We start from the raw sequence: 25,745 nt of genomic DNA, 5'->3' as shown, positions 1-25,745 counted from the left end.
GAAAACAAGCTTTTGTTGATGGTGATTGAGTTTAGTGATCAAAGCCTCCCAAAGCCATACATTGGGGTCAATGTATCCCAAGTGTGGGGATGGGGGGAAATTTTGAGGTTTTTGAAAAATTTTGAGCCAAGCGAAATGATGTGAAATTTTGAACGCCCTAATTTACCCCAAGTTGATGCACCGGCAACCCTTGACACCTTTTTCATTCTTGGTGAGAGTTGTAGCCACACTTGTACATAAATAATGATTGTCTTTGATGAGAGTGGCTACGGGTGGGGGTGCATTAGAACTTGTGCTTGAATGCGGTTTGAGTCCTTAGTTGAGCATGAATGTAGAAAGGATAAGGGCATTAGGTAGCCTCGTCGTTGGTGTGAGCGAGTGTGGGATTTGGGGGGTTGGACCTCATAAGTATATATATGAGCATGGTAGTGAGAGGGGCGGGGGTTTGGACATTTAGTTGCCCATTTTGTGCCTTTAAAGCTTATCATTTGTTTCCCCTAGCTACGTACTTAAAATTTACCCAAATTTGACCCGGTCTTATAGTGTTAGTGATAGTATTAGTAGTTTTGCTAGTTTGAAGTAGATATGGTTAATGCGTTATCGTATGGTTGTTTGAAAATCAGAAAAAAAAAAGAAAAAAAAAGAAGAAAAAGAAAAAAAAAAGGGGCTTAATTGTCTTGTATATAGTAGTTTGTTTGTTTGTTAGTTTGTTTTTGTTTGTAATAAAAAGACCGGGTTGAATTTTCGTTACTTCATATATATTCCATTCCCTACCTATACACCTAGCCGCGTTACAACCTTGAAGTCCCTTTGATTTGCATTCATGTTTGACCCATTTAAGGAGAATGATCGATTTAGGTACAAGCTTATGATTGTGCAACCACCCGTTTGCCTAGTGTGTGTCTAGCTTATCTTTGCTAGTTTTCACTTGTAGCCGAGAGGAGAGAATTTGAGAGGGGTGCATTGCTTGGGTGTTAAAAAGGGGTTGGTAAAAAGATTGCATGCTTCACTTGGTTTAATTTGATCACTTGTGTTGAAATCATTTTGATGAGTTGCTTGGGACAAGCAACGGTTAAGTGTGGGGATGTGACGGGTGGTCCTTTGGACAACCCTTAAGCATGTTAAAAGACGAAATAATCCTCCACTTAATCGTGTAATTATCTTGAATTAGATAACTACGGTGCTTATGTTTCAGGTGCGGTTTAGGAGCTAAAAGACGGATTAAACGCAGCTTTGGAGGCTTTAGTGATAAACGGGTCGAGCGTGGAACAAGAGACACAACAAAGAAAACAAGGCAGCTTACCACCGTAAATTACGGTCCTACCGTAATTTACGGTGGACCTGGATTTTACCTTCTCCTCCACCGTAACACAGGTTGTTTATGCCGTAAAAGAACAATGTCCACCGTAAATTACGGTGGAGCCGTAATTTACGGTGGAAGCTGCGATCCAAAGTGTAACTGCTATCATTTAAATCAGTTTTTGAGTGTCTTTTCACTATCTTTCATCATTGGACGGTTGTGGATGAACATTGGGGCGAATTTTGGCTACTTGCTTGGTTTGTGAACATTTCTTATCATTCGGTTTGTATTTTCGATTCGTATGAACACTAGTTTGATTATGATGATGATTCACTGAGCCATGTCCGGCTAAACTCTTCGGTGATCATCTTAGGTGAATGTTTCTTGAACTTTTGTGTGTTTAATTTCTGAATTTCTAGAATGATAACTTGCGTTGCTTGAATGTCATGGTGTATGTTTGATTGTTTGTAGTTTGTTAATCAATATTGCAATTTCTAGTCTTAATCGTACGTTCTTGGTGCCGTTGGCAATCGAGATATCACGGGAAGGGTTAGGGTTGGTTATTGGTTAATTGGTCATCGGGAAACAACCTCGCGTTTATATAATCCGAGTACTTTGTTCCCTTTTATCACTTCAATCATCTATACACGAGTTATGTCTATGTAACTCTTTCTAGTTGGAATTACACACAATTGTTTAAAGAAACTGAAACCTAAGGTGATCATTGTTCTCTCCTAATTTGTTTTACAACCAACTTTGATTTGAATTAGTTTTTGATTTAGTTTTCTAAATCATCAATCCAAACTCTTGAATTTTAATTTCTGCAATTTAGTCTAATATTAGTTTAAGTACAAAGCTATACAATCAACACATCTTCCACATACTCCCTGAGTTCGATACCCTACTACCACTAACTATAGTTGTTTGGGGATTAAATTTGCGTGACCCACGACATCACGTCAATATACAAGTGTTTTTGTTATTTGTTTATGTTGTATGTGAGATTCAAAATCGTTAACCTAAGACCTTCAAATCTAAGTGTATATAAAGGTTTTTATCTTTGTCAATGGGCCACCAACCTCATTGGTAACCAAGATATATAAGTAAGAAACATACAAGCAATCTATAAATATCAAAATATTTCTTTATGCCCCACATTTGTCGTCTTATTTATAACATTTTTCATATTTAGCTAATGTTAGTAACTTGACTTTGTGTCTTCTTTTTTATTCTTGATAGTATCACATATAACTACCTATGAGCAAAAGTCAATTCTTTTAATTACAAACCAACCTTTGTAGTGATTGTGTTTGACTTTTATTAATAATCATTTACTAAACATTAAATTGTTATTTATTTATAAGCTATGTAAACATTTAAAATATGGAAATGATTTTCAATTATCATTCAAGATGTTAGGATCTGAGTTTGAATTGTTTGTGAATGTTTAAGATGAGAGATGTAGGAAGATAACAAAAATGGAAATAATGCAGCGGAATGATAATAAACTTTAAATCACAAACAATGGAAGATTTGCTTTCATCGTGATACTTTGATAGAAAGATTGTAAAATACAATAGTTCACGTATGCATGAATTACAAACTCCCCCTCAGCCTAAGTTCACTCTGATTTGCTCGTACAATATGTCAAGGTGAAGTGATGAATAGAATAGTACATGCATTGTTCTATTTATAGTACAATCAAACCACTGAGGAATCTTATGCTGACGTCACCTAGACAATTACATCTAACAACCACTAACATCTGCAAATACTAAAACACTGTTACATTGAAAACTCTGTTGTACAACATCTGTTGATTCTTCATCTGTTGAGTCTTATCATCTGTTGAGCCTCAGCAGACCTTTATTCATTAGACTTTATCTTCTTCAAACAGAGGGTGATCAGACCTTTGCTTATCAGTAGACTTTGTCTTCATCAGTGGTTCACTTTGGCAGACCTTTGAATCGGCAGATTTTAGCTTTTAACAGACCTTAGGTTACAGCAGATGTTGATGCCTTTGTCATTGGGAGGAGTGCGATCTTCAAAGCACAGTTATTAATGATCAGATGATTGTAGATTATTTTGGCTTTCTATCATATGTTCTTTTGGTGGGGTCCACATGATTCAACAATCTCCCCTAGAACAGATGATGCCAAAACCCATCTTTATTGCTGATCTTTTTTTCTCATCAACATCTCCTGGATTTTCCCTTTGAGTTGAAGTTCAAAGTCCAAGGAGATCATGTCATCAATATCCCTTTCAAGGTCGAGGTTCAAAAGATCATGGAGATCACATGCATCCAGACCATATGCATTCTCCATTTTCAGCTTCTCAACACTACCATCTGATATGAGCAAAGTCAATACGTTGGTGTCTAAGGATGACTTCCACTTTAGTATTTTTGGATCATTTGGTTTTCTTGGGACAAGACTTATTGATGATGAGTTTAGTGAATGAGGCCTGCTGACAATCTTGGCAAGTGTTTCTCTTAATTTAGCAGCAAGTAGGTCAGCAGCAGGATCTATGTGAAAATCAAGTGGACATCTTATTCCCTCTTTTCTGATGTTTTCAAACTTCTACTCATCTTCCTCATCAACCTGCTTTTGCCTTTTTATTTGTCTTAAGGCAGTTGTGGATAAAGCAGATGCTGAGGGTAGCTTTTTGGAAGTTTAGGTCTGTTGAGAGATGACAGCTGTTGGAGGATATGCTGGCTTTTGAGGAACTATGGGATCTTTAGCTCTTAGTTGTTCCAGCCTTTTGTAGGTTTCAACTGTCTTGGCTTCAGACCATCTAGCAAAGCATCTAGTTGTACCATAACTTGCAGCCACAAGCTCTACTTTCATTTTTTTAAGCTTCAATGCCTTACCTGGATTAACTTGTTTGCCTTTCTTCCAATCAGGTGGAGTAGGCTTCACTGAAGGATCATTGAGCATTTTAGTGATTCTTTCAATCTCTTCCCTGAGAGCATCAGATGACCAGTCTTTAAATTGAGCTCTGGTTGCCTTGTATGGTTTGTGAGCTATGATGTGTTCAATGTAGTTATCCCTTAGTTCCTTGTCAAGCTCAGCAGTGATTGGCTTCTCAGACATGGATTTACTCAGGTCCTTAGCATAGTCTTCTCAGACATGGATTTGCTTATGTCACACCCCCAAAATCCACCTGCGGAATATCACCGCTTGGGAGCGTGACTGACCAGGATCAAGCCACCAATCATATTGAACATGTAATTAATAAGTAAAAGTAAATGCCATTCAATCACCAATATGAAAGGTGTTCAAAACACAAGTATGTTATCACTGTTTAGCGGAAGCGTATAAATAAAACCCATCATAATAAAGTGTCAAATGTCATAAGTGTTTAACAAGACAATCACGATCCAATCCCACAACGACCAGCTCCTCCCTGTGCAAGCTCCATGTATCTAACGACCTGCAAGGCATGTAACAGAGGATCAACAACTAGTTGAGCGAGTTCACAGAAAGTAAATGCGTAATAGTATATTCGTTTGTAACATGTGGCTCTACTTGGCCGATAGTACGTTCTATTGGTGGGGGCTTCCCATGTTGTATAACCACTAGACTATTCGTAACCATTAGTGTTCTACATATCCCGAGAACAGTAATACGTACAAGTTTACGTAGGTTTTACGTAAGTATCCTTCACAACCGAGGATAGGGGTACGCGGGGGTTTACGTAGGTTTTACGTAAGTGCCTGACACAACCGAGGCAGTAGTGAGTATAAGATTCACGTAGGTTTTATGTGAGTGTCCTTCGCAACCTGAGGACAGTGAGTAGCATATGTATACGTAGGTTTTACGTATGTGTCCTGCACAACCGAGGACGATGGTATGGTAGTCTAGTAACAGTGTATGTACGAATCTAGTCAATCTCATTCCTTCAATCCCATTCCCAAGCCCTTGGGAATCCCATGCCTTAGTAAGAGTGTGAACTCACCTTGGTTTGCTCGGTTTGATTAGTTACTTGTTCACACATAAACAGTTATACCCTACGATATGCATGTGTACATAATCAGTTTTCATTCGCATGGTTTACGTATAATTCACAGTCACACTGTGTGCATTCAAACAACACAATAGTTATTCAAGTTCATAAGACCCTACACTTCTCATGTATGTTTCACAACGTGTTAACAGTTAAGTGTTATATTCATGCCATCTACGCCATATTCTTTAGTTAATAACTTTATACTTGTAAGACTATGATAGATTATCATCATCAAAGCCCCACATATTTCTACAAGCACAATCCACCGTCTACTTTACTGTGGAACATCGACTGGTGCTAAGGGTTTCGTCGACTAGAGGTCTCGTCGCATTGCAAGCTTGTACTCACAGAACCCTAATTGCTACTGTTCTATTCTTTGTCAACACGATCAGTTACAGTCATCACTTAATCATTACAATTCCTCAATTACTTGTCCATACTATAATACCCAATCATCACCATGAACGAATCCAATCACATATTCTTTTATCATACAAAAACAACCGATGACACAATGCATACATCAAACTCCCCCCCCCCCCCTAACACGCAACCGACAACAGTCAAACAACAAAACAATTCCATCGAACCAAACCAATTTTTATATAATATATTCCCATGTCACTTCAAGTCATAAATTCAGTTTTTCATTGAAACCCTAAATATTTGACTAATGAGAGCACTCATATTTCATCCATTCTTAAATATATATATGTGCAGACATTTATAAGTGATTCTCATATGACAACCACATGCCTACTGACATTCCATGCACATGAATAAATGAACAATATGGCCAACAGTTTATGAAGTGATCCTTATCACTTTGGCTGCATTCTCAAGGCCTTTCACACGCAAGACTATAGGATATTGACTATCATAACAAAACAATTAGTGATTACACTGACCGAGATGTGTTGTGCCGTAGCAAAGGATCCGAGTGATTTAATGATGATAATAATTGCCGTCAGTTTGCAGAGAGAAACCTAGGGTTTTGAGCGTTTCACGTAACGGTTTATAAATTACTACATATGGGCCGCAATCCATCATGGGCCAAAACCCCTTTAACGATGAATCCCCAATGTTTCGTCGGCCCAAATTGTGACGAAACTCAATTATTTTTCCAAGTGTTACGTCGAGGCGAGACAGTGGTGAAAGCCTAGAGTTTCATCTATGAGTTTCTTTACGTAGGTCATTGTTCCATACTTATGAGTGTGTGTTTAGTTATGATGAGTGCTACATATATCTAGGTGTAATGATTATAGGATAATTGAGGGGATGCATGAGTAATAAATGAGATGGTATTCTAATAATTAGAATATTATGTGGTAATCATATTGAACATGTGTTTGTGATTGGCAACTTTCACTACATTAATTAACCAGGTGGGTGCAAAGTACCAACATATACCACATATATCAAACAAGCTATTATGCACACGAGTTAAGAAAACACTTAAGAAAACACTTAGCGAACCAAGTAATGTGTCAAGTAAGAACCTCGAAACTCGGGTTGTCACATCATCCCCAACTTAAAAGAAATTTTGTCTCGAAATTTAGCATGCGGTTACTGAGGAAGCTAGTTGAGTTGTATCGTTTACTGGTTTCCCTGGGGTGTCACATCATCCCCCCGTTGATTTGGAATTTCGTCCTGAAATTCTGTAGTAGCTTCAGCCTCAGTAGTGGTTGCACGGTTTTCGAATAACTGGGGATACTTGAGTTTCATTTGATCTTCACGCTCCCAGGTGAACTCTGGGCCACGACGGGAGTTCCAACGAACTCGAACAAGAGGGATTCTCGTGTTCTTGAGGACCTTAACATCCTGGTCCGTGATTTCAACAGGTTCCTCGACGAACTGCAACCGCTCGTCGATAGTGAGTTCCTTCAAGGGAACTATGAGGGTCTCATCTGACAGGCACTTCTTCAGATTTGACACGTGAAAAAAAACATTGTGAACTGCACCGAGTTCGGCTGGTAAGTTTAGTCTGTAGGCCACTTTGCCTATTCTTTCTGCGATTTCGAACAGGCCGACATATCGCGGATTGAGTTTGCCCCGTTTGCCGAAACGAACCACACCCTTCCAGGGTGAGACTTTGAGTAGCACTCGATCCCCAACTTGAAATTCGAGCGGTTTTCTGCGTTTATTAGCATAGCTTTTCTGGCGATCACGAGCTGTCGCCATGCGTTTTCGTAGCTGTGCAATTCGTTCGGTAGCGTCAACTACCATTTCTGGACTTGTAATCTGACTGTCCCCCACCTCTGCCCAACAGAGAGGTGACCGACATTTACGTCCGTACAATGCCTCGAATGGAGCGGCTTGTATGCTGGTGTGGTAACTGTTATTGTATGAATATTCCACCAAAGGAAGATGTTTTTCCCAGCTGTTGCCGAAATCGATAACACACGCCCGAAGCATGTCTTCTAGAGTTTGAATCGTGCGCTCAGACTGCCCATCTGTCTGAGGATGGTAAGCTGTGCTCATGTCTAATCGAGAGCCAAAAGCTTTGTGCTTTGCTTGCCATAGTTCTGAAGTGAATCATGCATCCCGATCCGAAATAATGGAGGTGGGCACCCCGTGCCTCGAAACAACTTCTTTAAGATAAACGTCTGCGAGGGTGGAGAACTTATCCGTTTCCTTAATAGCCAGGAAGTGTGCAGACTTGGTGAGTCGATCCACGATCACCCATATAGTATCATTCCCACGCTGGGATCTAGGCAGGCCAGTAACAAAATCCATGGAAATTTCTTCCCATTTCCACTGTGGTATTCTGGGTTGCTGAAGTAGGCCTGAGGGTTTCTGGTACTCTGTCTTGACTCTCGCACAAGTCAAACATTTGCCGACGTAAGTTGCAATGTGGGCCTTCATGCTAGGCCACCAATACGTAGTTCTGATGTCGTGGTACATTTTATCCGAACCTGGATGTACCGAGTAACGAGACTTATGAGCTTCATCCATCACAAGTTCTCGTAAACCGCCATATAGTGGGACCCAAATACGCCCTGTTACATAGTAGGCGCCGTCTTCCCTTTGTTCTAATCGTTGCCTTGAGCCGCGTAAGGCTTCAGCCTTGACGTTTTCTGGTTTCAATGCTTCCACCTGAGCATCTCGTATTTGTGCAGGAAGATCAGACTGAATGGTGAGCTGCAAAGCTCGTACACGTTTGGGTAGGGTGTCCTTTCGACTGAGAGCATCAGCCACAACATTGGCTTTGCCTGGATGGTACTTGATGGCGCATTCATAATCATTGAGTAACTCGACCCATCGTCGTTGACGCATGTTCAATTCCTTCTGCTTGAAGATATGCTCGAGACTCCTGTGATCGGTGTAAATAGTGCACTTGGTACCGTACAGGTAGTGTCGCCATATCTTAAGCGCGAAAACAACAGCTCCCAGCTCTAAATCGTGCGTCGTGTAGTTCCGTTCATGAACTTTGAGTTGCCGCGAAGCGTAGGCAATAACTTTATCCCGCTGCATCAATACACAACCAAGCCCCTGTATCGATGCGTCACAATAGACCACAAAATCGTCCGTGCCCTCTGGCAATGAGAGAATAGGCGCACTGCAAAGCCTATCCTTTAGGTACTGAAAAGCGGTTTCATGAGTATTACCCCAACGGTAGGTGACACCCTTCTGTGTCAGTAATGTAAGCGGCTGAGCGATCTTTGAAAAGTCCTTGATGAATCGTCTGTAATACCCCGCCAAACCCAAGAATTGGCGTATTTCCGTTGGCGTACGCGGTGCAGGCCAGTTCCTGATCGAATCTACCTTGGATGGATCAACATGAATCCCATCCCTGTTCACCACATGGCCTAAGAAGTGGATTTCACGAAGCCAGAAGTCGCCATTCTGAAAGTGCCATCCTTCTTTTTCACGAATAGTACTGGAGCTCCCCAAGGCGAAGAGCTTGGACGAATGAAACCCTTATCCAATAGCTCTTGTAGTTGCTTTGACAGTTCTTCCAGTTCCGTTGGAGCCAAATGATACGGTGCGCGAGCTATAGGTGCTGCGCCTGGAGCTAGCTCGACTTGAAATTCGACCTGACGATGAGGCGGTAGACCAGGTAAATCTTCAGGAAACACTTGAGGAAATTCGCGTACAACTGGAATATCCTCTATCCTTTTCTCTTTCGATGCTGCATCAGTAACTAGTGCCAAGATAGCTGTATGACCCTTTTGTAAACATTTCTGTGCCTTCAAGAATGAGATGATGCCAACCACGGCACCACTCTTGTCGCCTTGAACTTCAAGAGGTTCTTTACCAGAACGAGGAATACGAATAATCTTTTCCTTACATAGGATTTCTGCTTGCTGCTTGGATAACCAATCCATGCCAATGACGATGTCGAAACTACCCAACACTATAGGAATGAGGTCGATCGAGAAAGTCTGACCAGCGAGGATAAGATTACCACCCTGAACTATATGTGTAGCTTCTAGACTTTTACCATTAGCTAACTCTACGACATGTTTGGTGTTTAGGGGTGTGGGTGCACGTTTTAACATTTGGCTAACTTTTAGTGACACATAACTGGTATCCGCACCCGAATCAAACAAAGCAGTAACATAAAACTCATCAAGGAGAAACTTACCCATGACTACGTTGGGATCATTTCTGGCATCACCCTGCCCCAACACAAATGCACGACCCCTTGCTTCATTGCCGTTGTTGTTGTTGTTGTTGCCATTTCCCTGATTGTTGTTATTGTTGTTGTTGTTCTGGTTCCTGTTTAGCTGAGGACAGTGCCTTTTGAAGTGCCCTTCTGCGCCGCAATGAAAACACCCTTTGTTGCCCTGCTGTTGGTTCTGCTGCGCTTGAGGCTGCTACTGATTCTGGTTCGCAGGCCGAGGGCTTCTACAATCCTTGGCCTCATGACCCATCTTGAGGCATCTTTGACAGCGACCCTTGTTACACTGGCCACTGTGGTGTCTGTTGCAGTTGTTACACTTTGGGAGGTTCCCTCGATATCCACCCTGCCTGTGGCTACCTGAAGAGTGCTGACTGGGACTCTGATAACTGTCAGTCTTTCGCTGCTGAACCTGTGACTGAACTGAAGCTGATCCCTTGCTGGAATCCCCATCCCATTTTCTCTTGTTGTCACTAGGAGTAGCAAGTGTAGTAGAAGTGGTAACGGTAGCAGTAGCGCTGATGCGTTTAGGCAGCCTGTTCTGATCCACTGCCTGATCTGTGAGGCGATGCGCAAGGCGTTGAATAGCCTGAATGTTGTCAAGATTAGCCGATGTCACATGGCTCTGAATCTCTGGCGCCAAACCCTTGAGGTACAACTCAATGCGCTTGATTGGAGGGTCCACCATAGTTGGGCACAGCACAGCCAACTCGTTTGACCTCTTGGTATAAGCCTCGATCTCTGACCCAGTCATTTTCAGATGGTACAACTCATCTTCCAACTTGTGAATGTCTTCCCGTGTGCAGTATTCCCTTTTGATCAGTTCCTTGAAATCATCCCAAGGGGTGGCGTTAGCAGCTGCCAACCCTAAGATCTGCACTTGCGCGTTCCACCAAGTTAACGCGATCCCTTCCAAAGTACCAGTGGCATATTTCACCCTACGAGCCTCAGGGCATTCACACATTTCAAACACAGACTCTAGCTTTTCGAACCAATGGAGGAGTCCAACTGCTCCCTCCGTGCCACTGAATGTGCTTGGACGACAGTCCATGAAGTTCTTGAAAGTACAGACAGGTTGTGGGGCGTGTTGACCTATTGTGTACAAATAGGACAAGGTTAAACACATGAGTTGATGTAGGATCTAAAGATCCTAGTGTGAGTCTAAGCTGCAGGGTATACTACCTGCTAGAGCAGCTGCAAGTGCCGCAGCAACTTGTTCATTAACGAAAGCCGTCAACTGGGCTTGTGTCATGTTAATACGTCCAGCCATGATCTTCATAGCAAAAGTGTCATAAGTTAGAGTGGTTCGCGAATAGTGCGATGACAGAAGAGAGTAAGCACACAAGTGTTCTCAAGCAATAACAAGTAATGAGCAGTGTAATCTAAGCATACTACGAGCAAAGTTCTATGCAATTCTAGCATGCAGGTAATAAACATAAACCTTATTACCTAGGATGTTGAGTCTTGCACGTGGAGCGAAGCGTCGTTGTGGATCGTTGAGAGCACTGTTCTGGTTATAGTCTGGTTTTAATAAAAACGTTTTTCCCATATTAAAACCAAGTTCTCTATAACCAATGGCTCTGATACCAATCTGTCACACCCCCAAAATCCACCTGCGGAATATCACCGCTTGGGAGCATGACTGACCAGGATCAAGCCACCAATCATATTGAACATGTAATTAATAAGTAAAATTAAATGTCATTCAATCACCAATATGAAAGGTGTTCAAAACACAAGTATGTTATCACTGTTTAGCGGAAGCGTATAAATAAAACCCATCATAATAAAGTGTCAAATGTCATAAGTGTTTAACAAGACAATCACGATCCAATCCCACAACGACCAGCTCCTCCCTGTGCAAGCTCCATGTATCTAACGACCTGCAAGGCATGTAACAGAGGATCAACAACTAGTTGAGCGAGTTCACAGAAAGTAAATGCGTAATAGTATATTCGTTTGTAACATGTGGCTCTACTGGGCCGATAGTACGTTCTATTGGTGGGGGCTTCCCATGTTGTATAACCACTAGACTATTCGTTACCATAAGTGTTCTACATATCCCGAGAACAGTAATACGTACAAGTTTACGTAGGTTTTACGTAAGTATCCTTCACAACCGAGGATAGGGGTACGCGGGGGTTTACGTAGGTTTTACGTAAGTGCCTGACACAACAGAGGCAGTAGTGAGTATAAGATTCACGTAGGTTTTACGTGAGTGTCCTTCGCAACCTGAGGACAGTGAGTAGCATATGTATACGTAGGTTTTATGTATGTGTCCTGCACAACCGAGGACGATGGTATGGTAGTCTAGTAACAGTGTATGTACGAATCTAGTCAATCTCATTCCTTCAATCCCATTCCCAAGCCCTTGGGAATCCCATGCCTTAGTAAGAGTGTGAACTCACCTTGGTTTGCTCGGTTTGATTAGTTACTTGTTCACACATAAACAGTTACACCCTACGATATGCATGTGTACATAATCAGTTTTCATTCTCATGGTTTACGTATAATTCACAGTCACACTGTGTGCATTCAAACAACACAATAGTTATTCAAGTTCATACGACCCTACACTTCTCATGTATGTTTCACAACGTGTTAACAGTTAAGTGTTATATTCATGCCATCTACGCCATATTCTTTAGTTAATAACTTTATACTTGTAAGACTATGATAGATTATCATCATCAAAGCCCCACATATTTCTACAAGCACAATCCACCGTCTACTTTACTGTGGAACATCGACTGGTGCTAAGGGTTTCGTCGACTAGAGGTCTCGTCGCATTGCAAGCTTGTACTCACAGAACCCTAACTGCTACTGTTCTATTCTTTGTCAACACGATCAGTTACAGTCATCACTTAATCATTACAATTCCTCAATTACTTGTCCATACTATAATACCCAATCATCACCATGAACGAATCCAATCACATATTCTTTTATCATACAAAAACAACCGATGACACAATGCATACATCAAACTCCCCCCCCCCCCCTAACACGCAACCGACAACAGTCAAACAACAAAACAATTCCATCGAACCAAACCAATTTTTATATAATATATTCCCATGTCACTTCAAGTCATAAATTCAGTTTTCATTGAAACCCTAAATATTTGACTAATGAGAGCACTCATATTTCATCCATTCTTAAATATATATATGTGCAGACATTTATAAGTGATTCTCATATGACAACCACATGCCTACTGACATTCCATGCACATGAATAATTGAACAATATGGCCAACAGTTTATGAAGTGATCCTTATCACTTTGGCTGCACTCTCAAGGCCTTTCACACGCAAGACTATAGGATATTGACTATCATAACAAAACAATTAGTGATTACACTGACCGAGATGTGTTGTGCCATAGCAAAGGATCCGAGTGATTCAATGATGATAATAATTGCCGTCAGTTTGCAGAGAGAAACCTAGGGTTTTGAGCGTTTCACGTAACGGTTTATAAATTACTACATATGGGCCGCAATCCATCATGGGCCGAAACCCCTTTAACGATGAATCCCCAACGTTTTGTCGGCCCAAATTGTGACGAAACTCAATTATTTTTCCAAGTGTTTCGTCGAGGCGAGACAGTGGTGAAAGCCTAGAGTTTCATCTATGAGTTTCTTTACGTAGGTCATTGTTCCATACTTATGAGTGTGTGTTTAATTGTGATGAGTGCTACATATATCTAGGTGTAATGATTATAGGATAATTGATGGGATGCATGAGTAATAAATGAGATGGTATTCTAATAATTAGAATATTATGTGGTAATCATATTGATCATGTGTTTGTGATTGACAACTTTCACTACATTAATCAACCAGGTGGGTGCAAAGTACCAACATATACCACATATATCAAACAAGCTATAATGCACACGAGTTAAGAAAACACTTAAGAAAACACTTAGCGAACCAAGTAATGTGTCAAGTAAGAACCTCGAAACTCGGGTTGTCACAGCTTAGGTCTTTAGCATAGTCTTCTCAGACATGGCTTAAAATATCAATAAAAACATATCACACCTGACGCACACCAGTGGAACTTAAGCACCATTAATCTTTTATAGACCAAGGAGGGGTAGATCTATTGGGTACTGGCGAGCCCCACTTATGGGTCTGTGTGACCGCATGTAGTGCTTTTGTGTCCCAGCCGAGGTTACTCGGTACTAAATCGTTAAGGGTTGAGTGCTTCCTATGTCGACACACATATTAATGTCCTTGCAAAATATTAATGATCAACGATTTCATAGACGCTTTACATACCACGCATTTACATAACGAACTTTCAAATGTTTTTAAGATTCATTTGATACGAACTCAAAGCACATGAATTCACCAACTTTTGTTGACCTTTTTAAAATTACATGTATTTCAGGGAATTAAGTGGATCTTGGCCCAATGATTATCACGAAGAATATGGTTGTTAAGATAGCGATGTCATCCGTTTTGAATGGTTTGAACCATATATCTCATCCCAAGTGAGATACAGGATGCAAAGCCTTGGTGTTTAAAACTTTATTTTGAACAAGTCTCTTTTGTAACACAATATAACTTGTGTCGTCTTTTACCTTCAAACAACTTATGACTTGTATCTTTTATCTATGATTGAATGGGTGAACATCGTGCTTTTTATTGATATAGTTTGTTTGCTTATATCGTATGTAATGAAAACCGATCAAGTTCACACCATACGCTTCTGCCTACGAGCGGGTGTGACACCAGTTCCAGTTAATTTCCTTTTAAATCTAGCCCACTCATAATGCATAACTAAATTCCCATATACCTATTAAAAGTTAGACGAAAAAAACAAAAAGCAAGTCCATAATTTTAAATAGAGTAAAGTACAGTTTCAGTCTCTAGGGTTTATACCCAATCGCAGGTTCAGCCCTTATTTGAAAAAAATTCAACAGTCCGGTCTATGTGGTTGTCAATTGCTAGCAATCAAGTCCCTGGGACAAATGTCTGTTAGTTAACCGGTAGTTGACTTGGGCATTAATGTCTTTTTACTTCCAAAACGAAGGGCAATATGGTAATTTTGCATTTTAGAAACCCTTATAACAAATATCATCCCTGTGAAAGCCCTCATTTGCACATTTCTATCCTTCCACCAACCTCCACCACAACCACCTTCAACCACCAACATCATTATGACCGGACCACCTCTACAAAGTGCAACTAACCATCGCAAACAATCTCCGCACCACGAGATCTTTATGACTGGACCACCCAACTCATCTTCGCATACACATCCACTTCCACCTCCAACAACCACTCTCTCTCTACAACTCAACAATAGCAATCCGCCACCACCACCACCCCACATGGGTCAAGGGGCGGACCCACATAGAGTGAGTTGGGGTCCGCGGACCCTAATGTTTTTAAAAAAATTAGTAGATTTGGTATATTAAACTGTTTAAGGACCCCATAAATAAAATTAGGTGAACACCATAGAAAGAAAAGGAAAATTGGTGTAGTGATAAGTCCTCCTCTTTACCAACAACAGGTCATGGTTCAATCCTTGTATAGCCTTTTTTTTTAAATCTTGTTCAAACCTTGCTCTGACCTGACCCGAAAGTTTTAACGTTTTGTTATGAAAATTTTAAACACCGAAAAAAATGGACCCATTGAAAAAAAATCCTGGTCCGCCGCTGCATGGGTCCCGGCTGCACTGTTGACGGAATCGGAGACTTCGTCACCCTCGAAATCGACCCACAAACCCCACCGGGAGAACTCTCAATCTCCGACATCACCGGAACAGGTAATGCTGCTAAAAAATTAAGTGTTTTTCGTTGTTGGTAATTACAAGTCTCTGATCATATTCAAGCAAGTGGTAAATAAGTTACTATATTTTAGTCTTAAATCATAAGTGTTTTCGTTGTTGGTATGAATCTGATTGAATATGATTGTTCAGTGGTTGGTTGTAAATGCAAACACTGTGTTCAATGCTCATGTTATCTTTCTATGGGTTTTTTAATGTTACCCTATTGAATTAATTTATTGTTCACCATCTGTGTTCTTCCAGGACTCTGCTGCCCATACAATTTGCTGACAGAATGATGCTGATGTGCATGGGAAGCTTTTAAGGGCGGGAGGGGACGGCCGACCCCCCGAACTTTTAGCTCACTAATAGAGAGTATGTAGTTTTCGTATATAAATTTTTGGGTATATACGTTTTCGACCCCCTAGTTTTATTGAAATTTTTAGGTCTGGTGACTTCCGCAACCCCGGTCGGAAATCTCAAGCTTCGCCACTGCTGATGTGTACAGCAACATATATGCCAGTCTTATGCGGAGGAAACGAAGAAGTTTCTATTCCAAGTAATTTTATATGTTCTAATTTGTATGTATAGTATATTCATGGTTGAATTATAGCCTTGACTAGGCTGTTTCAGGTGCCCAGTATGTTATTGTTTAGTTACTTTACATTCTTCTTGATATCCACTTGAAAGGCTGAAGCCTATGCTACACTAGAGGTGCAAACCATAAACTGGGTTAGAAACCAAACCCAAGAAACCAACCCGGGTTGAACCGATTTATAGCTAACCCGGTTTGTGGAATTTGAGATCATTATAAAGTTTTGAGTTGTTTGTGGTATTCGATATGTGGGTCTCTCTTTAGAACTAGAAAAAGGGTTACCGTTTGAATGAAGATCGAATGCCCATAAATTTGTAAGTTCTCCTATTTGCTAAAAGGTGGCTATGGTGGAGATCTTGTTGAAGATGATTAGGAGTTGCAGGCAAAGACGACAACAAACATTCGGTGTTGCACTTTCAGTCCCTTAGGGGGCTTTTGGTCTTTTACCATAAAAGCCAACATTAAACTAACAGACGTTTGTCCCAGGGACTTGATTGCTAGCAATTGACAACCACAGGAACTGGACTGTTGAATTTTTTCAAATGAGGGCTGAACCTGCGATTGGGTGTAAACCCCATGGATTGAATTTGTACTTTACTCTTTTAAATATTAACGTTTTGCATCTCTAAATCCAAATTTAAACCCTTAAACGGGTTGTGTTCGGGTTAATCCGTTTATTAAACATGTCATGTTTAGGTTGACGTGTTATATAAAATGGCTCGTCTTAGCCGTCTCAAAACCTTTTTATTGTGTCATGTCAGGAATTGTCACCACTAACACAGACGTTGATATTCACCTAGGCTGAAATCAGAAGAGTAACGATTCCAATTCTGAGCTCATTACCTTCGGAAGCAGAGGAGGCAAGTCTAGTTTCCATCATGCGTTGTTTGACTTTGGAGTGATATCAAGTTTGTTGTGATTCTATTCAAAACACATTTCAAGACTACGACCAGGATTAGTATGAACCCAACGGAGAACTTGAAGTCTTGAACAATATTTGGTTTAGCTACCGTAAACATGTCAAACAGCTTGGGTCAAATGGCTCATTTTAGAAAACCGGTTCGTGTCGAAAAGGGTGCTAACCGAATCGAGTTGGGGTGAAATTGACCATTTTATGAAAAAAAAAAACTAATAATAATAATAATCAAAAAGGGTCCCCTCAATACATGTGTTTTATGACGGCCAGTGACGGTGGTGAGGGCACCAATTGTAGCAGTGATGATGGCGGAGGGCGACAAGTGTGGTTATAGCACGAATGGTGGCAGTGGAGGTGGGCAATAGATGTGAGACTGACTGTTGTGGCCACAATAGAGCGGCCGACGATATTGTGGTGGTCGCAACGGTAGAGTGACAATGGCAGTTGACATGATTGTGGCGGCAGCTGGGGTTGCTGGTGGTGGTTTTGGTGGTTGCGACGCCAATGGGGGTTTGAGGTGACGGCAGTGATGAGATTAGTTACATTGCATATTTTAAACATCGCAAATCAACTTATTTAACAAACAAAAATTACACTCGAATCAAATCATTTCATTAACAAATTAGTAATGATCGACTCGCGTGCTAAACACCCCCCCCCCCCCACCACACACAAACACACACGTCTCTTCGCCATTCATATAGTCCACCTCTTTCTACTCTCATCTCCAACCATTGGCGTCAAAATTCGTTGCAGAACCACCGCCACCATTTCTTCCGTCTCTGTGCACCACCATCCCTCCTGCTTCGCTTCCCAACCTCAAACCCGAAAGAATAACGCCAATCAAAAAACCTCACGGCTCCACACATATTTATCTATATCCATCACTGTCGAATCTAATTCTACATTTAAATTCACACACGTGCAACGGTTTAAACATGAGATCATGGTTTCTTTGTACTCAGGGTTAAGGTTTTAAAGAATAAACCAATTCAAACCTAAAAAACACACAACTTAAACTCAGAAACTCCACAGAAAAAACATCTAAAATAAAGACTAGTTATTAACTAAAAAAGACCTGTATGAATATTTTGAACAAGGTGTGAATAATTTCTGTAATTAACTACTTATTTGCTAACAATACCCAAACTACAAACCCACATCCACATAGCCAATATAATGCCGAACCATAACATAGGTCTGTGAGAGCTGTGGGCAATCGCCGGGCGTGTGTGTGCGCTACGAGAACCAAACAAAGGGAAAACAGGAACCCAGAAACACATTCTACGGTCTCAACTTTGTAGAGATATACCACGGATAGATACCATACCCCGTACAAGGAAAATTTTAGGATGTACTAAACTATGCATGTCAGCTCGTTTGGAAAATAGTAGCAAGTTAGTTACTGATACGGTTGTACTTTTGGTGGAACCTTTGAGGTTATGGTGCGTAACTGGTTGGCTATTTCAGTGAAGCTTGGTCTCTCTGATGGCTCTGCTGACCAGCATCTCTCCATCAAAGATCTCCATTCAGGGTCACAACCGTCCGGGACTGGAGGCCTAAGCGTGTTGCTTACAATCCCACCTGCATTTTTTATGGAAGTTAAAAAAAAAACGATACGGACATATTCACCAAAGGCCACCTGCCCAACTTAAGATGCGGTTTTACATGGTCCCACTGGGTATTGGAGGGGCCGAGTGAGTTTTCCCAAATGGGTTCTCATCGTTACCAAAATGAAAAAAGTTGTATACATGTGTATAAATTACCAATTATAGCCCCGTAATGTAAGTCTGTATATGGTTCATCTCCAGTAAGAAGTTCCCACATGACAATGCCGAACGAGAATACATCAACCTAAAAAAAACATGAAAAAAGTACACTGGAGATTAGAAATTAAAAAAAAAAAGTACAAAATGCATGAGTTTAAGCTAAGAAAGAGATTTTGAAAAAACCTTCTCTGAAACGAGGCTGCTGCTGCCATTTAGAAGCTCAGGTGCCATCCATGGAAGTGTTCCACGCACACCACCCGAGATAAGTGTTTGACGTTTGACTTTTGATAGCCCCAAATCTCCAACCTGATAACACACAGTCACAAGACATGCGATTTAAACAGTTTTCAAACATAGCTTCTTGCTGATTTTCTACTGGAAATTTTATTTTATTTCTTGGGACACCAAACTCTCTTGGTCACCATATCCCCAAAATGGAACAAATAAGAACAAGACCCCTTACATTATGACATTACTCCAGAAAGACCCTCACAATTTTGGTTTTTTCAGTGAGAACACTTTATGATTTACGAGTACAAATTGTGCTTGATTATTGTTACTTCTAGGGACACATATTTGATACTATCTCTATCAGTGCTGCAAAAATCACTAGGCACTAGTCGGGCGGTGGGGTACCGGCTAGCGGTTTAATTGAATTAATCGGATTAGAATTATTATATGATATGATTTAAACTTGTAAATATATACACACATCGATATGAATATATTACTTCAAAGTTCACATAGTATAGTTCAAACATATACACTTAAACTGAAACATAACAAATCAAGTACATAAAAATTCAAACATTAACATATTATGGATCCATGGATTGGGTCGGGAACTCGGCTTAGCAGGTTAAAACCAAGGGACCGATTTTCACCGATTAGGACCTCCTAGCCGACCATTTTTTTGGTCCGATTACGTGAAATCAAATCAGTAGACAACCTATTAAATAGCAATTAATCGGCGATAAAACCCAATTTTTACAACATCTATATTTATTATGATTTTTTTCAGATTTTATGGTCATATATCCATTTTGAAAGAAACTGCACATGCATATTTAAGTGTCAACTGATCAACCTTATATCGTTGTGAAGCAGGAAATAGCTTAGTTGTAGAAGCAGAAATAACGAAAAGTTGTTTTTTCTTGGTGAACACACCATCCTTGTTGCAAAAGTTAAAAAAAATTCCTCTTTGCAACTAGAAAACTTCAAGCTGTATGAATACTCTTGCAAGCCATTTAATAACATACTATAGTTCTGTCTTTAAGTTATATTTTTCATGGCATACTTCAATACCTATTTTGTTCGATCATATCTATATCATATGCCTAGAGCTCAAAAAGTGTCGAGAAAAACTTGCTGCAAAGACTAACGTTTAATTGGATTGTGCATAAGTATATAGTCGAAAAGGTATGAAACTCAACCAACCTTGCATATTGGACGGTGCGGATCACGCAGATTAACAAGTAAGTTGTCACTTTTCAGGTCAAAATGTACTATGTTTTTCCCATGAAGATATTCCATACCAAAAGCAACATCCATGGCAATCAATAGCCGTTTGCGCTTATCCAGATTCCTGATTATAATCATTTATACGTCAATGTTCAACATTATCTACAGAACTTATAAAAATGAAGCTCAAGTTATGTTACCTTTCATTCTTTTGCAAAGCATTTCTTAAAGAGCCATTAACCATGTACTCTGTAACCGTAGCAACAGAGCCACCGGGACCATCAAGTACAACCCCGTAAAACGCTACAACGTTTGGATGATGAAGATCTGCAAGCTTTATTGCTTCGTTCCAGAAGTCCTCCCTCTGTTAGCAAAGCAACTCAAATGTTTTCAACAAACGCGCATAACCGAGCAAACAAAATTAAAAAAAAAATAGAAATGAGGATACAAACCATGCGTTCTTGTTCTGAAGCTTTCCCGGCAAAGCATCTATCGTTTATTCGTTTAATCGCAACGTCGGATCCTCTCCACTTGCCATGATAAACAGTTCCGAATGTGCCCGAACCCAGTTCACGAAGCTCTTCAAGATCACTGTTCTTGATTATCTGAAAAGAAAATCATGAACAATTTATTAGCTGATATGTGTTATATAGGTGGACATTCGATAAAGATCGAATCTTTACCTGCAAAGAACCCAGACCATCTGAAACGGGAAACCCAAGATTTGTCTTTTCCGGAATCTTTGTTTTCAGATCCTGTACGAACAAAACACAATTATGTATTAAGATAGTAAAGAAACCTCCTCAATCATTTTATTACAAAAATTATTATTAAAAATTTAATTGCCCGTGTTAAATCGAGCCCGTTTAACCCATTACCCAACCTGCCTGTTTTTCCACATCGACCAAAAATGTAACATGTGACGTCCCTAGACAGTAACAAAAGGATAACACAATCAAAGGACCTCAACTTCAACTCCTGATTGCGCGTCTTCGTTACTATTCTGAGCTTCACCGCTCAGGTTAGCTTCTGAGCTATGTTTATTTAAGTCGGGTTGAGTGGGTGTTGATGAACGAAGAACAGAAGCAGCCACACCCTCAGCAACCGCCTGAAGTTCTTGTTTGATCAACTCCTCTGCTGAACCTGCAAACACAAGTACAATGATCCATACCGCTATACCAGAGTACAGAACTACAGATAACTTGAAAGAAACTACAATACAGACCATGTTCCACACCGAAATTCAAGTCCGAATTAGCAGTTGTCTGGTAAGGTCCATCATCAATCAGCACGTCTGACGTAGGTGATTCTTCCTTAGCGGCAACACCCTCCTTTTTCGGCATGAGTTTGGTGGGTCGAGGTGGCGGAAATTGCGAATCATGTCGTAACATCCAAGGATCTTGGTTGCTAAAAAGCGAGTTTGCACCATCTTGGGATTCAACTACAGCCCCGTTAAATGGATTAAGGGGGTCAATTAACACAGTCTCCACTTCACGGGCTGAATCACTACCAGAAAACGGAGGGCTCGGGTCGTTAACACCCATGTTGCTTGCTCCACCGGGCCCCACTGATTGGAATCCATGCAACCACGGAACCTCCGAGGCAGTGTAATTTGGATCAACAACCATTTGGGATTTATCAAGATTCATGGGTCTATTTTCCAAGATTTCATCTTGTGGATTCTTAACATGAAAGCTACTCTGATCGGCGTTGACAAGAACATCATGAGGACGTAGTCGTAAATCTTCCATTCTAGCTTCAATTTGTCTCAGATTATCATACTCCCTTGGAGACTCATGAACCTGAGTGTCTGATGTCGGTGAAGGAACTCGAACCGGGTTCGAATCGCCGCTAACAACTTTATTAACTACCGGCTCCTGATTCACTTGATATTGCATCGGGACAGCAGACTGTTGGACCAATACACCATAAGGAGTTGACACCTGTATAGCAGGATCACCAGGAACTCTGTTGGGTTGCATCATTCTTCTGGTGTCTTCAAATTTAAGACTCTGATAAACAGGATTCACATCAGATACTGTTGATCTCGGACTTTCTTTACGCTCCTGTGCCAAGGTATCCGAATGCGCATGAGGCAATGCTTTTTGACACATGATACACCCGTCAAATCTAGGCACCAGCTCGGGGTATACCAGTTGTTGAGCGTTCGGACTTTCTCTACGCTCCTGTGCCAAGGGATCCGGATGCGCATGAGGCAATGCTTTTTGACACATGATACACCCGTCAAATCTAGGCACCAGCTCGGGGTATACCAGTTGTTGAGCGTTCGGACTTTCTCTACGCTCCTGTGCCAAGGGATCCGGATGCGCATGAGGCAATGCTTTTTGACACATGATACACCCGTCAAATCTAGGCACCAGCTCGGGGTATGCCAGTTGTTGAGCGGGCACCCGGCTCTCCGAAAACGACACTTGTTCTTGGGCCAGAACCTGATTCCAACCATAAGCTCCGGGAATAACTTGAGGAGAGATTTGCGTTTGAGGTTGATACGTAGAATAGCTTGGCTCACTGGGAAAAGGTTCCATTACAACCTCCCGTTGCTGCACATACTGAGGAGGAGCTTGAGCCGGAGGTTGAGCTTGAACTGGAGTTGGAGCTTGAGTGGGAATTTGAACCGGAACTGGATTTGAGTTCGGACTGAAACTGACGTGTGAGGAAGGCGTGATATACTGATGTGGGGTGACTCCGATTCCGATTACGTTATTATGGAGTTGCGGTTGGGCGTAGACCGGGCCAATGCTGCCCATAATCTGAGATGGGTACCCCATTTGTGGTGGTGGCATCTGTATGTACTCAGTACGGCTAAAGGTCCCATGGCGGGGGTCAACATAAGTTTGGACATACGGTGCTGGCGGTTGAATGGCGGCTCCAGGCGGTTGCAGATCATATCCAAATTGCCGCTGTTGTTGTATATGAACAGGGACCGTTCTTTCCAATATTTCGGATTCATGATCAGATTGAGAAGGTGACACTGGAACAGCAATGGGTTTAGCAACAGTAACGCCAGTGGCATAACTGCCACCAGGAGACGACACCACACCGCCAAATGCCGGACCAATCACCTCCCCTTGATCATGTCCTGTACTCTCAGCACCGCCTTCAGCGCCACCACTCACTTCCGAATTCTGAGTAGAGGAAGCACTCGCTCCGCTCCCCTTCCTACCAATACCACCACTGCCGCCGCCCCCACCACCACCGCCACTGAAGCTCTCTCCAATCCCGTTCACTGCCTCCACATACTTCTGCCCACTATCTTGCAAATCCTTAAACCGGATGACACTAGACGATTCAACGTCCGAAAACAAAAACACTCGCATCTTAGCCGAACCATCAGAAGATCTCTCAACCAACTTATCATACTCATCCATCATATTCTCCAAATCCTCCGGTCTCGAAACGCTTACAAGCGCATCAAGATCTTCTCCAGGTAACTGATACTTAATAACAACATTCCGTCCATACGAATCAAACATCTTCTGCATCAACTCATTAAACCCCACATCTCTCCTAACACTAATAATCCTAGTATCCCCACCAACATATCTAAGCACCCCATCACTCGGTCTCGGCAAAATCTTCCCCCCATAACTACACAAAAACTTAACTTTCCGCCCCGAAACCGAATCCTCCCCACTCTCCTCACTAGTATGCTCCGACGCATTACTACCACCGCTCGGTGCTAAATTCGGATTATTCGTATTATACCCACTCTGCCCTAAACCGGCACTGTTTCCATACCCATAACCCGAAACCAAACTCACACCCGGCGCCGCTGCAGCCGCAGGTGGCGGCACACGCGGCAGCCAATTAACCACGGCCGGAACTACATTCCCATAACTTAAACCAACATACCCCGAATCCGGAACAGCCGGGGCTGTCGACGGGTAGTACACCGGCACCGTTCCTGGGCTACCCGAGGCAGCCACTTCCCGCGGGAGGGGATTCGAATTCGGTAACGGAGAGATTCGAGACTCATCAACGGGTGTTCTAGCTATATGAATTGGGCGTAAACTATTAGGCAAAGCATTCTGATCATACGCCATCAAAGATCCAATAAAACAGTGTAATTAAGAATATATCTATCTAATCAAACACAAACAATTTAGGGTTTTCTTTCAAACAACAACAGAATTGAAGAGAAACAGAAGTAACATAAACCCTAAAAGAGACTAAATCAAATGAAGAAACAAAAGGGGTTTGAACAAACTGCGAGTCGGTGAAGATTTATCACAATTTGACAGGCGTCCCTGATGTGTTCTACACCTCTATCTATCTCTCTCTAAAATTGGCTCCGTTTCTCTCTCTCTCACACACAGAACACACACACAGTGACCCACTTAAAATCTAAGCGAAAGCTCTACCTTTCTCAAGAAAACGTCATAATCAAAGAAAATCTTGAGTTTTTGGAAATGTTTTCCATTTTTTATTATTATTTATTTTATTAATCTTTCTGCAATACAATTTCTTGTGATGGAGATAAACAAAACAAAAACAAGAAATGTCCCAAAAAGGGAAAGATCTACTCTTCTAGAATATAAAGTCTTGTGGACGAAAATGCCCCTGAAGCATGCTTATTCACATGTGGGAGTTAAGGGTGTAAATGTAAATTACCACCCCAAGTTCCAACCAAAATGCTTTTTTGTGAATTAAGTATTGACAATTTGTGTCACTTGTTGGTCTTGAAGGAAAATAAATGTGATAATAGTTTTTTTATTTGTTTTGAAAGATAATAAATGGACTAGAAATGCAACAAATGTAGAAAGATAAAAGCATAGAAAATGATGGATTTTGTGTCTTATATTTTTGTTCATATTAAATTAAAATAAGAATATTTATTATCTTCTTGGAAACTACTTTATTTAGTTCGTCACATGCATTTAATAGCAAGACACAAGAGGAGGTGTTGTATATCAGTAAGCTTTGATTATCATATGCCTATATCAGAAAGTTCGCATGAATGTTGTAATTGTATGTACTTTGCCTATTTAGATGGGGTGTTGTTGTTTGGTCTTTTATCCGTTTGGGTAGGAGGTATGTTTTAATTATGTTTACTTTTCAAAAAAAAAAAAAAAAGTTTGTATGAATAGTTTCTTTTTATAAACTTTAACTCTTAAACATTGATTAAACATATTTATCTTGTTTTTCAGTAATAAACTTTGTAAATTAACTAGCATTGTGATTTTATCACAAGTCCATTATGGAACTCTTTTAAGTATAAGTTTTATCAATTGGGGACAATCAAACATTTAAACACAAGAAATTTTTTTAATGGGTT

At 40.9% G+C, this 25,745-nt stretch overlaps 1 protein-coding gene and 1 long non-coding RNA gene across 5 annotated transcripts; one reads left to right on the top strand and one right to left on the bottom strand.

The window, feature by feature from the left end:
* The first annotated feature begins 15,057 nt into the window (after window positions 1-15,057).
* LOC110938693 lies at window positions 15,058-16,925 on the top strand. Of its 2 annotated transcripts, XR_002591599.1 has the most exons (3): window positions 15,058-15,708; window positions 15,973-16,083; window positions 16,155-16,925. It is a non-coding gene; the product is annotated as an uncharacterized LOC110938693 (long non-coding RNA). The 2 variants fall into 2 exon arrangements; XR_004893804.1 differs by having other exon boundaries at window positions 15,973-16,925.
* A 1,333-nt stretch (window positions 16,926-18,258) lies between these two features.
* Window positions 18,259-24,861, bottom strand: LOC110940285. 3 transcript variants are annotated; one of them, XM_022181833.2, is made up of 10 exons: window positions 22,828-24,861; window positions 21,675-22,707; window positions 21,414-21,592; window positions 21,133-21,204; window positions 20,902-21,054; window positions 20,650-20,813; window positions 20,426-20,573; window positions 19,172-19,294; window positions 18,986-19,073; window positions 18,259-18,803 (listed from the first exon to the last, which is right to left on the bottom strand). In XM_022181833.2, exons 1-10 carry the CDS (start codon window positions 24,511-24,513, stop codon window positions 18,622-18,624), a joined length of 3,828 nt encoding a protein of 1,275 aa, XP_022037525.1. In that variant the 5' UTR covers window positions 24,514-24,861; the 3' UTR covers window positions 18,259-18,621. The 3 variants fall into 3 exon arrangements, with proteins under 3 accessions (XP_022037525.1, XP_022037524.1, XP_022037523.1); XM_022181832.2 differs by having other exon boundaries at window positions 21,420-21,592; window positions 21,675-24,861; XM_022181831.2 differs by having other exon boundaries at window positions 21,675-24,860.
* Window positions 24,862-25,745: the final 884 nt, after the last annotated feature.

This window comes from Helianthus annuus, chromosome 5 (genome assembly GCF_002127325.2).
Source record: "Helianthus annuus cultivar XRQ/B chromosome 5, HanXRQr2.0-SUNRISE, whole genome shotgun sequence".
Lineage (NCBI taxonomy): Eukaryota > Viridiplantae > Streptophyta > Magnoliopsida > Asterales > Asteraceae > Helianthus > Helianthus annuus.
This window is presented reverse-complemented; position numbering and strand designations above follow the sequence as displayed.

What these genes read in the sequence shown, in the direction of transcription:
- LOC110940285 (XM_022181831.2), bottom strand. Translation starts at nt 24,513, where the DNA reads ATGGCGTATGATCAGAATGCTTTGCCTAATAGTTTACGCCCAATTCAT. An exon ending in AATCAGGAGTTGAAGTTGAG is followed by an intron (nt 21,205 to 21,413) that starts GTCCTTTGATTG and finishes TTGTTCGTACAG; the next exon opens with GATCTGAAAACAAAGATTCC. An exon ending in CGCACCGTCCAATATGCAAG is followed by an intron (nt 19,295 to 20,425) that starts GTTGGTTGAGTT and finishes GTGTGTTATCAG; the next exon opens with GTTGGAGATTTGGGGCTATC.